We start from the raw sequence: 13776 nt of genomic DNA, 5'->3' as shown, positions 1-13776 counted from the left end.
CTTCTAACAATAAAACCCATTTCATAGTGCCAATTTTATTAGTAATATAAACATTGCTTGGTCTCTCCAAGCTGGGTGCAAAATTTCACTCCCCTTCTTGAATGCTCTATTCAACAAAATACAAATGTACTCTTTAACTCTGTTTACATCTCAAAACTACCAAACATCAAAGCACCCAGATGAGCTGGCTTTAATCCAATTAACACACACACACACACAGACTAAAGCTCTATTTAAAAAAAATAATTTCCAATGTCATATACATTAATAGCTTCATGACACAAACTTCATAGCAATCAGCAGAGGCAACTCATTGATAGATCCTTCCCTATTCCAGGATCCCAGAGCCAATTCCAGTCACCTTACCACCATTCCAACGGAGAGTCAAATCGCAGTCAAAACATTAACTCAATTTCTCTCTGCACAGATACTGTCAGACCTGAGTTTTTCTAGCACTTTGATTTTATTTCAGATCTCCAGCATCTGCAGTATTTTGCTTTTATCCAACCGAGATTTGTTACCTCAGCAAAGACTAGGGATTGAGCCAAGGGACTTCCCAAACTATGTGACTAAACTGTGCAATTTCTACCAGATGAGGCAGAGTTAAACGCCTGAGCAGGACTACAGAAAACACCTGGGCCAAAAGCTCAGATCTCCAAAGCTGCAGACATTTATAGACTGAAGCCAACAACCTATTTTCACAATGCATTGGGTCATCAACCTTAGTCTGTTAGATTCAAATGAATGAAACCCTTGACACTCTACAGGAGGACAGCAGTTCTGCGAGTATATTTGAACAAGTAACTTACCTGTGGCTTCGAAGCAATCGAACCAATGACTTAGCAACAATGTTGATCTCTGCCTTTGGCGCAAGATGCCAGTAAAGCTGAGCAACCCCCATTACGACCTGAAAAAGATAAAGAACTTTATAGCCCAATTATTAAATTTCACCAGCAACTTGAAATGTGCATGAGAGGTTATTTGATGAGGAAAGGATTTGTCTCTACTGTGATATGACGTAAATGACTTAATCAAGCACTCTAAGCAGGAAAAAACGTCCATTCTGATCACTTGCAAGAAAGATATGTAGGTGGCCAGAGCCATGTTTGAAAAAAAAAAGATCTAGAGAAGATTTTTGAAAATGGGAAGAGGCACAGACAAGAAGAGCTGAGGGACAGTGGCTCAGAGTGTAGGCTGAAGGATCGACAATAAGATACAATAGGACAAGGCACTTGAGTAGACCAGAGGGCATGAATTGGCACATATTGCAAGGGGAGATTGCAAAAATTAGAAGACTTGAGAAGTTGTAAATGAGGTTAAGAATTTTGAACAATGCAATGCTGAGGGCAGAAGGTGAGGAGGTGGGGAAAAAAGGCAAATGAAGCTTGGGGAGGTCATGGCTTCTATGAAGAATGGCATTTAGTGTAGGGTAGAATGGAGGTCCTGAGTTTTTGATGCGTTCAGAGCTTACACAGGACGGAGCTCTAGAGGCCGTTAACAGACCGTCACAGTCATTCAACCTGGAGATGACAAAGGTGAGGATGAGCCTCTCAATGGTAACAAGGTCAAGGTGAAAGGTAATGTTGGAGAAATAGATAGAATAGAAGCTTAGCTCAGAATCATGTTGTACACTAGAATATTGCAACATTGGGATCAATCTGAAAAGGAGAGGAGGGCAGGATTGAGGATTAGGGCCTTGAGACTTTGACAGGAGCTAAGTAAGCTGTCTTCACTCTTGCCAGTATTAAATTGCAGAAAACTATGGCTCATCAGTAACTTTGATGTCAGACAAACAATCAACAGTACAGTGATGGTCATGAAGCTGGGGGTAGTGGCAAAGAGATGGAGGGTAAAGTACCAATGGAAATTGAACCGAATGCCTTATGATAGCACTGAGAGGCAGTACATAGACAAGTAAGAGGAGTCAAAAGATGAAGTTTTGTGAGCCAGTGCATTGATGAGTGGATAAAGCTTTACAGAAATAAGCTATGAAAGCACACAGACTTGACCAACCAAGTAAAAGCAATGCTCCGAGTTGGGCCACATATGGATACTGTGGAAGGGTGGAGCATTGTCACCTATGTTAAATTTCAGAGAAAGAAGGGATAATACACCTTCCAAACCTACAACCATCTAGGACAAGGGCGGCAGACACATGGGGAACCACCGCCTGGAAGCTCCCCTCCAAGCCACTCACCATCCTGATTTGGAAATATATTGCTGTTCCTTCACAGTCACTGGGTCAAAATCTTGGAACTTCCTCCCTAACAACACTGTGGGTGGACCTACACCACATGGACTGCAATGGTTCAAGAAGGCAGCTCACCACCATGTTCTCAATTAGGAATGGGCAATAATTAGGGATGGGCAATAAATGCTGGCCTAGCCAGCAACACCCACATCCCATAAATGAATGAAAAATACACCACAGTTCAAGTCAAAGTAGATGATCGTAAATTATCAAGATGGTCGCAGCAATATGGACAGGACAAAAACTGGGCTGAAGGAATTTGACCAGAGGTCAGCAAGAGGACAATAAGTTTTTGGATTTAGGGAGCAAGGACAGGTTGTTGCTTCTGTCCCAACCTCCACCTTAGTTAACTTGCTGTTAGAACCTTTCTCCACCCCTTTATCACCTTTAGACTCGGGTATTAAAATTCTCATGATCACCCTCCCATTCACCATACTCCATAAATTTCTGCTCATCAAAACCTTGCTGCTGTATCCTTCCACCCTCTGCCCTGCTGAACCATCACCTATGCTCATTATGAACTATATGGGCTCTCCATAATTAATAATTCTCAGCGTATTCAAATCTCTCCATCATACGAATCCCCAATTTCACTGACACCCTCCAGGGATACAAATCTATTGTCTTCAACTTCAATCTCCATTGACTTCCTCATTTTGAACTCCCCCAGCCCACACGCTCCAGAATTCAACCCCTAAACTCCTGTACCACGCTCTCCTCCTTTAATACCATGTTAACTTTGATTACCGACCTGCCTCCTGATTTCCCCTCCTTCAGCTTAGTGTCAATTTTTAGCCTTCTGCATCTCTGGGGCACATTGGAACACTTAGCTGTGTCAAAAGTGTTCAATAAGTGTGCAATGCTAATAGGTTAATCTGTTTTGGATGGTGTTGGTAGAGGTAGTAATGTTACGAGGCAGTGCGAAAATTAGTTCTCCTCTTTAGAAGTGCCACATGATCTTCATCAGCTTTTGGATTATAAACGGAACTAATTACATCTAACTATGCCCAAATTTGTTCTTTGGCAACTGAAATAAATTTTATGAAATAAACGCGGAGTTATCTTTATTCCATTCAGGAAGTCTGACAAGTAGCTTGAATCTGCACGGAGAGAATAAAACATGTTCACTGAATGGGATTTTCAGGAATCTGCAAAGATGTCTGATCGTTTGTCCAATCATCCAAAGTTGCAATGTTTTGCCGCTTAGCCTTACTTTCTAATAACTGTTAAGTGTAAACATTTCACTGGAGGAACTTTTGAGCATTGCACAGCCGCCTTAAGTTAGAAGTGTGCAGCAGTGCCGAATACCAATTTTCTTGTAATTTGACCATCCACTTTCTTTTTCAGATGGCCAGCAAAGTGCAACCACAGTTTCATCATTTCTTTTCCTTCAATGAAATAGTGTTTTATTTCCATCCAACAGGCCAAATGCAAACAAGTAAAGTTCACCAAGCAGAAACTCTTATGCCACATGTTGCATTGTCACACCACAGCAGTCTTCCAAATCATCCCAGTGAGCAAGTCCTGCAATATAGCAGTACCATTCTGGCAATACGGCTGTATATGAGAAACCTTTTGGACAAGTGGTGATGCAGATTTTGCAACCAATGGACAACTTCTGTTATTTAAACGGCCATTTTTTTTTTTTAAATTCAGGCCTCATGACAGCTTCATTTCAATGGCTGTCAAGCAAAAAGGGAGCATGAAAAAACATTGGCAGGTAAAATAAAGGAAAATACAAAGTTATTTTACAAGTACATTAAGAGTAAGAGGATAACTAGGGAAAGAATCGGGCCCATTAAGGACCATAGTCCTAATTTGTGTGTGGAGCCAGAAGACATAAGTCGGGTTCTAAATGAATACTTTGTGTCGGTGTTCACAAGTGAGAGGGATGACGTGGGTATGGGAATCAGGCAGAAGGACTGCGATATAATCAAAGAAATTAGCATAGAAAGGGAGGAGGTTCTAAGTGGTCTGGCAGGCTGAAAAGTAGATAAATCTCCAGGCCAGGATGAAATGTATCCCAGGCTGTTGAGTGAAGCAAGGGAGGAGATAGCAGGGGCACTGGCAATAATTTTCAATACCTCTTTGGCCACAGGAGAGGTGCCAGAGGACTGGAGGGCAACCAATGTGGTACCGTTATTCAAGAAGGGAGGAAGGGATAAACCAGTGAACTACAGGCCAGTCAGTCTAACCTCAATGGTGAGGAAGCTATTAGAAGCAATTCTGAGGGACAGAATTAATCTACACTTGGAGAAGCAGGGATTAATTAAGGACAGTCAGCATGGTTTTGTTAAGGGGAGGTCATGTCTGACCAATTTGATTGAATTTTTCAAAGAGGTGGCCAGGTGTGTAGATGAGGGCAATGCATTTGACGTAGTCTACTTGGACTTCAGCAAGGCTTTTTATAAGGTCCCGCATGGGAGACTAATAACGAAGGTAAGAACCCATGGGATCCACGGCAATTTGGATCCAGAATTGGCTGAGTGGCAGGAAGCAGAGGGTGATGGTCGAGGGGTATTTTTGTGACTGGATGCCTGTGTCCAGTGGGGTTCCATAGGGATCGGTGTTGGGTCCCTTGCTGTTTGTGTAAGTTCGTGGATGACATGAAAATTGGTGGGGTGGTAAATAGTGAGGAGGATAGCCTTAGATATACAGGAGGATATAGACGGGCTGGTCAGATGGGCTGATCAGTGGCAAATGGAATTTAATCCGGTTAAGTGTGAGGTGACGCACTTGGGCAGGACAAACAAGGCATGGGAATACACGATGAATGTTAGGACCTTGGGAAGTACTGAGGATCAGAGGGACCTTGGTGTGCATGTCCACCAGTCCCTTAAGGTAGCAGGACAGGTAGATAAGGTGGTTAAAGAAGGCATGTGGGATACTTGCCTTTTTTAGCCGAGGCATTGAATATAAGAGCAGAGTGGTTAAGCTGGAAATGTATAAAACGCTGGTTAGGCCACAGCTAGGGTATTGCATGCAGTTCTGGAAACCGCATTATCGGAAGGATGTGATTGCACTAGAGAGAGTGCAGAGGAGATTTACCAGGATGTTGTCTGGGCTGGAGAGTTTTAGTTATGAGGAGAGATTGGACAGACTGGGGTTATTTTCCCTGGAGCATAGGAGGGGGGGCATGATTGAGATGTATAAAATTATGAGGGGCATAAATAGAGTAGACAGGATGGAACTCTTCCCCTTGGTGGGGGGGAATCAATAACCAGGGGCATAGATTTAAGATAAGGGGCAGGAGGTTTAGAGGGGATGAGAGGAAGGATTTTTTCACCTAGAGGGTGGTGGGAATCTGGAACTCACTGCCTGAAAGGGTGGTAGAGGCAGAAACCCTCATAACATTTAAGAAGTATTTGGATGTGCACTTGCAATGCCACGACAGACAAGGCTATGGGCCTAGTGCTGAAAAATGGGATTAGAATAGTTAGGTACTTGTTTGACCGGCACAGACTCGATGGGCTGAAGGGCCTTTTTCTGTGCTGCAGACCTCCATGACTTTAACCATCTACGCAGTCATGTCTAGTCAATTGAAGTTGAAGGTTGATAACAAGAACACCAAACATGGGTTTGTGCATGCATGGCTCTTCCTTGATTGACATGCAAAGGCAATGCTAGTCAGCATAATCACATGTGCTCCACTTTCACTGCTGGTCTATCTAATGAAACATTAGTGACATGAAGCCACTAGATGTCATCTAGAGGCCTTCAGGCTGGAAAGACAACACATCATTGTGCCATTTTCCCTCCCTTACGAGTGGTGTACATCAAGAACGACATGTATTTATTGATTATAACAATTAAAGTAATATGACATTATGATGCATACAGCAGCATTCCTACTCTGCAGTAAAGGCTTGGTGTTCCGGAGGAGCAGTCGATGATCTGGGTCCATTACATATGGTTTCTTAGCAGCACCACCACTTTTACTCTGGTCTTCGTCAGAATCATAGAATGCCTTCTCATTATTTTCATCCAGCAACTGCTCCTGAAAGGAAATAAATAATTAATTGTAACAAAAAAAAATATCGACTGCTATAAGCTTTAACGGCCCTTCAATATCTCTAACATTATCTATTTGAAAATTGCAACTGCAATAACCAAGAAAAATATAACTCACTGCTTCCAAACAGTACTGTATTCTAAGCTGCAGAACTTACTGAGCTTGTGTTATAGTACCGGGAAATTATAAAGGGTCTATTTTTACTGTATCTGCATGCAGTATTTATAATCTGCCAGATAAACCCATGTTTTACTCCAGCAAAGAGCTGACATACTCAATGGCTGGACAGCCTCTTTTTGTGCTGTTAACTTCTATGGCATTGTTTCAATGTCCAGTACAAATACACACTTCCTGTTTATTAGATATGTTGTAAGAAAATTAATTACTTGTGTAATTTTACGCCATTTCCATTGCATGTTTTAACACAAATGTTTTAAAAAAGATTACAGTTCACATTGAATCATGCGTCATCTGTACAATTAAAAGCTTCAGGTTATGCTGATCATAATCCACTTTATATTTAGATATATTTCTGTTTTTGTATTAAATGTGAAGCTTTCCATCATGCAAAAGTAATTATTTCAAAATTAAGCATGAAATCCAGAGCAGCCAATTATTTTTGACTCCATTAAGGATTCATTCATAGAAGTCAATTCTTTTCTGAATTCTGTGCAGGGCTGCTTTTACCTGTGTTGTTGGCATATGACACTAGTTTCGACTGATAACTAAATTACTCCTTCAAAAATACAGTGGACAACCCACAGTAAGATGTGCAGGTAAATACTAAGAAAACACTCATCTGAAGCATTGTAAAGGATGCTTTTTTTTAAAAAAAGCACTCAAGTCACAGAACCAATTGCCTTTTCTGTCAAAAGCACAATAAATAAATTGACTACCACTAAGTGAAGAAAAAGCAGACCTAAATCAGTCCCATCAAGAGCTCTCTACAGCGCACAACCTAAAATTACCCTATTTTCACAACAACGGGCACTGACAGTGCTGTTAAGTGCATTAGCTGTCCACAGAGATGACAGCAAGCCATCAACTCCACTGAGCAAAGCCACTCAACAAGAAGCTGCACTTTGTAGCTGAACATAAAAGTAAATAACCTTCAATTAGAGGCAAGATGTGAATTGTGGAAATATTAACTTACTAACATCTGAAATTCTTGAGCTTTGCTGTTAACTAAATTTTTTAAAAATATATCTTCAGTTGGAGGGGGTGGGGAGGGAGAAATAGAAGCCACCTTCAATTCATCCTCATCATAGTTTAACCTTCAGCATAACATTTCTACATATTAATTTTACAGCTCTACTATCTTTTTGCTTGCAGAACTAGCATCAAGCAGAAATGTCAACATGATGGCTTAACATTGCATGAATGCAAAATGCACACCATTAAAATCAGAATTCTGAAATTAGCAATCTATCCAGAGTACCTGGTTCAGTTTTCAAAATAATAATTGTATTTGAGTTCCTTTCCATTATTGATGTCACGCCCCTAAATGCATCAATTATGGTTTACAAATGGCATTTAGTACATGTTCCAGTCAATATGGCCACAGAGAATTAGCACTGTACCAACTTTACAAAAATGTTTTCATTAAGATTTACAAATTTTCACAATATCTCTTCTGCAAAGGGCAAATAAAATAAAAATATTCAGTTTCTAAAAAAATGTTCATGGGATGTAGGTGTTACTAGCAAGGCCAGCATTTATTGCCCAAGCCTAATTGCCCTTGAGAAGCTGGTGGTGAGCCACCTTCTTCGATCGCTGCAGTCTATGTAATGAACATGCTCCTACAATGCTGTTAGGTCGGAAGTTGCAGGAACTTGACCCAACAACAATGAACGAACGATGATGTATTTCCAAGTCAGAATGGTGTGTGACTTGGAGGGAATGTGAGGGTGGTGGTGCTTCCATGCATCTGCTATCTTTGTTCATCCTTTGGAACGTGTTGCAGGGGCCTTACCGAAGTGCATCCGCTGCCCACATGACGTGTGTGCTTGTGCGTCTGTGTGTGTGTGATTTTTCCAGTCAAGTGGACAGTATTCCATCACATTCCTGATTTGCACCTTGTAGATCTTGAACAGATGAATTACTCACTACACAAAAAACAGCCCTTGATCTGCTCTCAAAAAGAGAATATTTATGACACAGGCCATTCAGTCCATCATGTCTCTGCTGGATGAAAAAGAGCTATCCAGACTAATCCTACTTCCCAGTTCTTGGTCCATAGTCCAGTAGGTCACAGCACTTCAAGTCCAAGATAAGCACATTTTTATTTTAAATGTGATTTCTGCCTCTACCACCCTTTCAGGCAGTGAGTTTCCCACCAACCTCTAGGCGAAAAAATTTAACTCCCCTCTCATCGCTCTGCTAATTACACAAAATCTATGTCCTCAGCTATTGGCCTCTGTCTATGTCATATGTGGATCTCTCAGAATGGCCTGTCAAGAAAGAGCTATACAGTATTTTATATAAGTTACAACAACTTCAGCCATACCAGGTCATTTATTCCCCTATTCTTGAACCACCTATTCCATGTATATGGACCTGGCCTTTGGTTCAATCACTAATTCAGTCATGAATTTAAGAGTCTCAAACCTTTGTGATAAAAAAAACATTGCTCTTGCTCTCTGCTCCAAACCTCTTGCATCGAAATCTCCTTGTTTGAGATCATTCGCTCACTGAAAATCTGTTTCTATGTACTCAGTCATGTTATCTCATAATTTTGAACACTTCTTTAAAATCACCCCTTTCAAATAAGTACATACTCACATACCAAGCAGCATCTCAGTAAATCAGGACTGGCCCTTCTCTATTAACTCAAATATCCTTCCGATAGCATGGGCCCAAATGTGCTCATAATACTCCAATTTTTTAAAAATCCATTCACGGAATGTCAGCTTCGCTGGGTGGGCCAGCATTTATTGCCCATCCCTAGTTGCCTTTGAGAAGGTGGTGGTGGGCTGCCTTCTTGAACTGCTGCAGTCATAATAAATAATCATATGTACTGTGAATAAAGGGGAACTGGTGGATGTACTGCACTTAGATTCCCAGAAGGCATCTGATAAGGTGCCACATCAAAGGTTATTGTGGAAAATAAAAGCTCATTGTGTAGGGAGTAACATATCGGCATGGATAGAAGATTGGCTAGCTAACAGGAAACAGGATAGCCATGAATGGGTTTTTTTCTGGTTGGGAGGATGTAACGAGTGGTGTTGTTACGACCACAGCCAGTGTTAATTACTGCGCAAACCAAATCCCAGAGGGAAACTTGGCTTACGGGCCATAACTTTTTTTTTGTATTCTGAAAACAAGAAGGCGACTTACTGATCTCAGCTATAAGAGGTCCAGTAGCACTTCTGGGATTTTAACAATTAAAAGCAAAAGTTTTATTAACAAGAAAAGAAGAAAGCTTAAGCACACAAGGTTACAGTTACACAATTAAAGTTTGTCTTACAAAATATTCCCCCAGAAACACTCTGCTTGGTCAAACACACAAGTAAATACCTTCCAGGCAACACTCCCTTACAGGTGTCTACTACGAAATCCTGTAATATTACACAAGGCAAACTGCTGTGGATTCAATAAAGGTGTATCACATGGCCTCTACCCTCTTCCACTCTGCGGTGGAATCCACTTCAGAATAAAACTGCTTCCTGCAGCCCAAGACTTTTATGGCTTGACTGGATGGATGATTCAAACTGCATCCTCTCCCAGCCCAGAGCTCCAGTTATAGCTCAATAGCTCAAACTCTCTCCACCTATCTCCATGCCTCCAGCTTAACAGCAACTCTAAAATACCTTTTTATTCTCTTTTACCTCAGTTCCATTGTTCTCATATCTCTTTGAAACTCAAACCCTTCCAAGTATAAAGATCTTTCATGTTTCCATCTTGTCTTTGGTTTCAGGTCAATAAAATATAACACCCCACTACTATTTACCGACAAGAAACAAACATGTTTCTTGTTACCTATCTGACTCCCCTTTGATATTCAAACTCCCAACTTAGCTAAAAACACAAATGTTAGATCTTACCTATTTAACTGTACCTCAAACTTAACACCTCTATCCTTTTCATGTTTCTAAACCCCCCAGACAACCTGGCTCCTACCAATCTCTTGCCCAGCTTAATTAACACACACAGCTGCCTTTACAAAATAACACAGTATTCCTCAAAATATTAAAAACATCCATTCTTACATCACCCTTCTTAAAAAATGAACCATCATAATTCTAAACAGATGGTTTTATTTTCCAACCCATTTCTTATTCCTTACATTTAACTATACAAACAAAATTATTACATTTTAACATGAAAATATACACACAAGTCTTTTGTAAAAATGGAGTTCATTCCAGTCAATTCTCCATTTGCCAATATCCAAGTTCTTTTGAATTTTAAACTCCTGACAATGCATCTGCAATCAAATTTTCTCGTCCAGCTACATGTATAATTTGTAAATTGAACAGTTGCAATAATAAACCCCACCAAAACAATCTTGCGTTTCTGTTCCAAAGCTTTTCCAGAAACTTCAAAGGATTGTGGTCAGAATATATAACTGTCTCTGAAGAATAGTTTGCAACATACACTTCAAAATGCTGCAAAGCTAGCACCAAGTTTAAAGTCTCTTACCCTATAGTTGAATATTTCTTCTGGTATACATTCAACTTCCATGAGAAATATCCTACCAGCTTCTCAATTCCTAGTTCATCTTCGTGTAGCAATACAGCACCAACACCGACATCACTGGCATCAATAGCCAACTTAAACTGTTTTGCATAATCAGGTGCTGTTAGTACAACTTTCAAGCTGTCAAATGCATTTTGACACTCCTGTGTCCATTGGAACTTTGTTCTCTCTTAATAATCCAGTCAGCAGAGCAACTAAACTGAAGTTTGGCACGAATTTCTGATAAAATCCACTCTTGCCTAGAAATCCCAAAACGTCCTGTTTTGCTGTAGGCACTGGAAATTCCACAATAGCTTTTACTTCTGCATCTCATGGGCCCACACGACCACGTCCAACAGTGTAAATACGTAACTTGCGTTTTCGCAAATTTATTTTTAGCCAAATTCACAACCAAATTGGCATCCTGCAGTCGATCAAACAGTTCTTCTAAATGTTGCAAATGTTCCTCCCACGTTTGACTGAATATTATTAAGTCATCAATATAAACAGCACAATTACTCAGTCCCTCAGTCACTTTGTTAGTCGCTAAAATGTTGCTGGTGCATTTTTCATACCAAAGGGCATTACTTTGCATTGATATCGAGCATCTGGCATCACAACCACTGATATCAATTTTGCTCTTTCTAATAAGGGAACATACCAATATCCTTGCAGCAAGTCAATTTTTGTGATAAACATTGAGTGTCCCACTTTCTCGATACAATACTCCAATCGTGGAATAGGATATGAATCTGCCTTTGTTACTACATTCACTTTTCAGTAATCAATACATAATCTCTGTGGTCCAAAACAAAAACAAAATTACCTGGAAAAACTCAGCAGGTCTGGCAGCATCGGCGGAGAAGAAAAGAGTTGACGTTTCGAGTCCTCACGACCCTTCAACAGGACTCAATTCAGTTCTGTTGAAGGGTCGTGGGGACTCGAAACGTCAACTCTTTTCTTCTCCACCGATGCTGCCAGACCTGCTGAGTTTTTCCAGGTAATTTTGTTTTTGTTTTGGATTTCCAGCATCCGCAGTAGTTTTTTGTTTTTATCTCTGTGGTCCAGCTGGTTTTGGCACCATTACATTGGGTAAACTCCAATTGCCGTGACTGGGCTCTTTGATGTCGTTTTGAAGCACAAGTTCAATTTCTTTGCGTATTTGAGCTAATTTTACTGGATTTAATCTATATGGGTGCTGCCTTATTGACTCTGAATTCCCCACATTATCATGTACAGCCATATCTATTTTCCCCAGTTTATTTCCACAAATTGCTTTGTATGACTGCAATAGCACTTTTAAATCACTCCGACACTTTCCTGGAAGGTAATCCAATATTACATCGAGGTTGTTAAGCGCTTCCTCATTGTCCAATTTAACTCAGAGGAAGATCAATTTCAGAATCCTTAATTTCTACCCCCAAGTTTCCTTACTTAGGATTACCAGTAAACACCTCCAGTTTATTCTCTGTCGAAGTATTTTTTGAACATATTTATATGGCACGCTTGCTGACTCTTCCTTCTATCTGGGGTATTTACTACATAGTTTACCTCACTCAGTCTCTTTTCACTCTGGTACGGTCCACTAAACCTTGCCTTCAACAGTTCGCCTCACACTAGCAACAACACTAACACTTTCTCCAGCCACAGAACTACGAGCCTTTGCCCTCATCATTTGTTGAGATATCTTTAGATGTTTTCTAGCTAGTTCACATGCCTTACTTAATCTCTCTCTGAATTTCATCATATAATCCAGGAGAGTTGTTTCAGAACTTTGGTTCACTAATTTCTCCTGAATCAGTTTGAGTGGTCCCCATACTTCATGATCATAAATTAATTCAAAAGGACTGAACCCTGTTGACTCATTAGGGGCATTGCTAATAGCAAACAAGAATGGAATCCCTTGATCCCAATCATGTGGATAGCCTTGACTATAAGGTCCAATTATAGTCTTTGAACCTGATGCCACCTTTCTAAGGCACCTTGTGATTCAGGGTGATAGGCTGATGACCTAAATTGCTTTATTCTTAAACTGTTCATTATTTCTTCAAACAACTGTGACATGAAATTCAATCCCCAATCCGACGGTTTCTATTGGTAATCGATACCTTGTAAAGAATTTGGTTAACTCCTCTATAGTCACCTTTGCTATAATTTTCCTTAAAGGTATTGCTTGAGGAAATCTGGTGGACACATCCAGGATTGTCAGTAAGTACTGATTTCCACTTTTAGTCTTAGGGAGGGGTCCTACACAGTCAATTAGGACCATGTTACAAGGTTCCTCAAATGCTGGACTTGGAATTAAAGGTGCAGTCTTAATCACTGCCTGAGGTTTTCCCATCACCTGACATGTTTGACAGAATTTGACTACATCTTTATGTTGTCCAGGCCAATAGAAATGTTTCTGTATCTCAAATGTCTAGCCATTGGAATTTCATTAGCCTCTCTCAAAATTTCATGTTGGTACCCAGATGGTATCACTACTTGGTGCACTATCGCCCACTTTTTATCCGATGGGATGAGGCAGCCTCCATTTCCTCATTAACACATTGCCTTGAATGTAATAACACTCTGGAATGTATTCTGCTTCCGTTTCAGAATAAGCTGTCTGATATAACTGCTTTAAGTCTGAATCCTTCTGCTGCAACTTCACTGAACTAAACATCTCAACCTCATCCTCTTTAATCTTCTCCTGAGTAATCTTTTCAAAGATTGAGCCAGCCAACTGAATTTCAAAATCCATCTCATCTTTTAGATTCCTCCTCTTCCTGTTTAAACTTGTGCATTTGTGATCTCGTTACCACACAATCTGGAAACAATCCAGGACGCTCTTTCT

General features: G+C 40.4%; 1 protein-coding gene across 3 annotated transcripts in view; it reads right to left on the bottom strand.

The window, feature by feature from the left end:
- The window catches only part of ap3b1a (adaptor related protein complex 3 subunit beta 1a), a 325597-nt gene that overhangs the window by 179929 nt on the left and 131892 nt on the right, over positions 1-13776 (bottom strand). For 2 of the 3 annotated variants that reach the window (XR_013579525.1, XM_078563182.1), the window contains exons 8-9: positions 6090-6248; positions 810-907 (exon numbers count right to left, since the gene is read on the bottom strand). Coding sequence is in view for 2 of the 3 variants with exons in the window: in XM_078563182.1 (XP_078419308.1) it covers positions 810-907; positions 6090-6248 (257 nt within the window). In the remaining variant the exon portion in view is untranslated. The remainder of the gene's footprint in view (positions 1-809; positions 908-6089; positions 6249-13776) is intronic. The other variant, XM_078563190.1, reaches the window with a different exon arrangement.

Source organism: Cetorhinus maximus, chromosome 2 (genome assembly GCF_964194155.1).
Source record: "Cetorhinus maximus chromosome 2, sCetMax3.hap1.1, whole genome shotgun sequence".
NCBI classification, from domain to species: Eukaryota; Metazoa; Chordata; class Chondrichthyes; order Lamniformes; family Cetorhinidae; genus Cetorhinus; species Cetorhinus maximus.
This window is presented reverse-complemented; position numbering and strand designations above follow the sequence as displayed.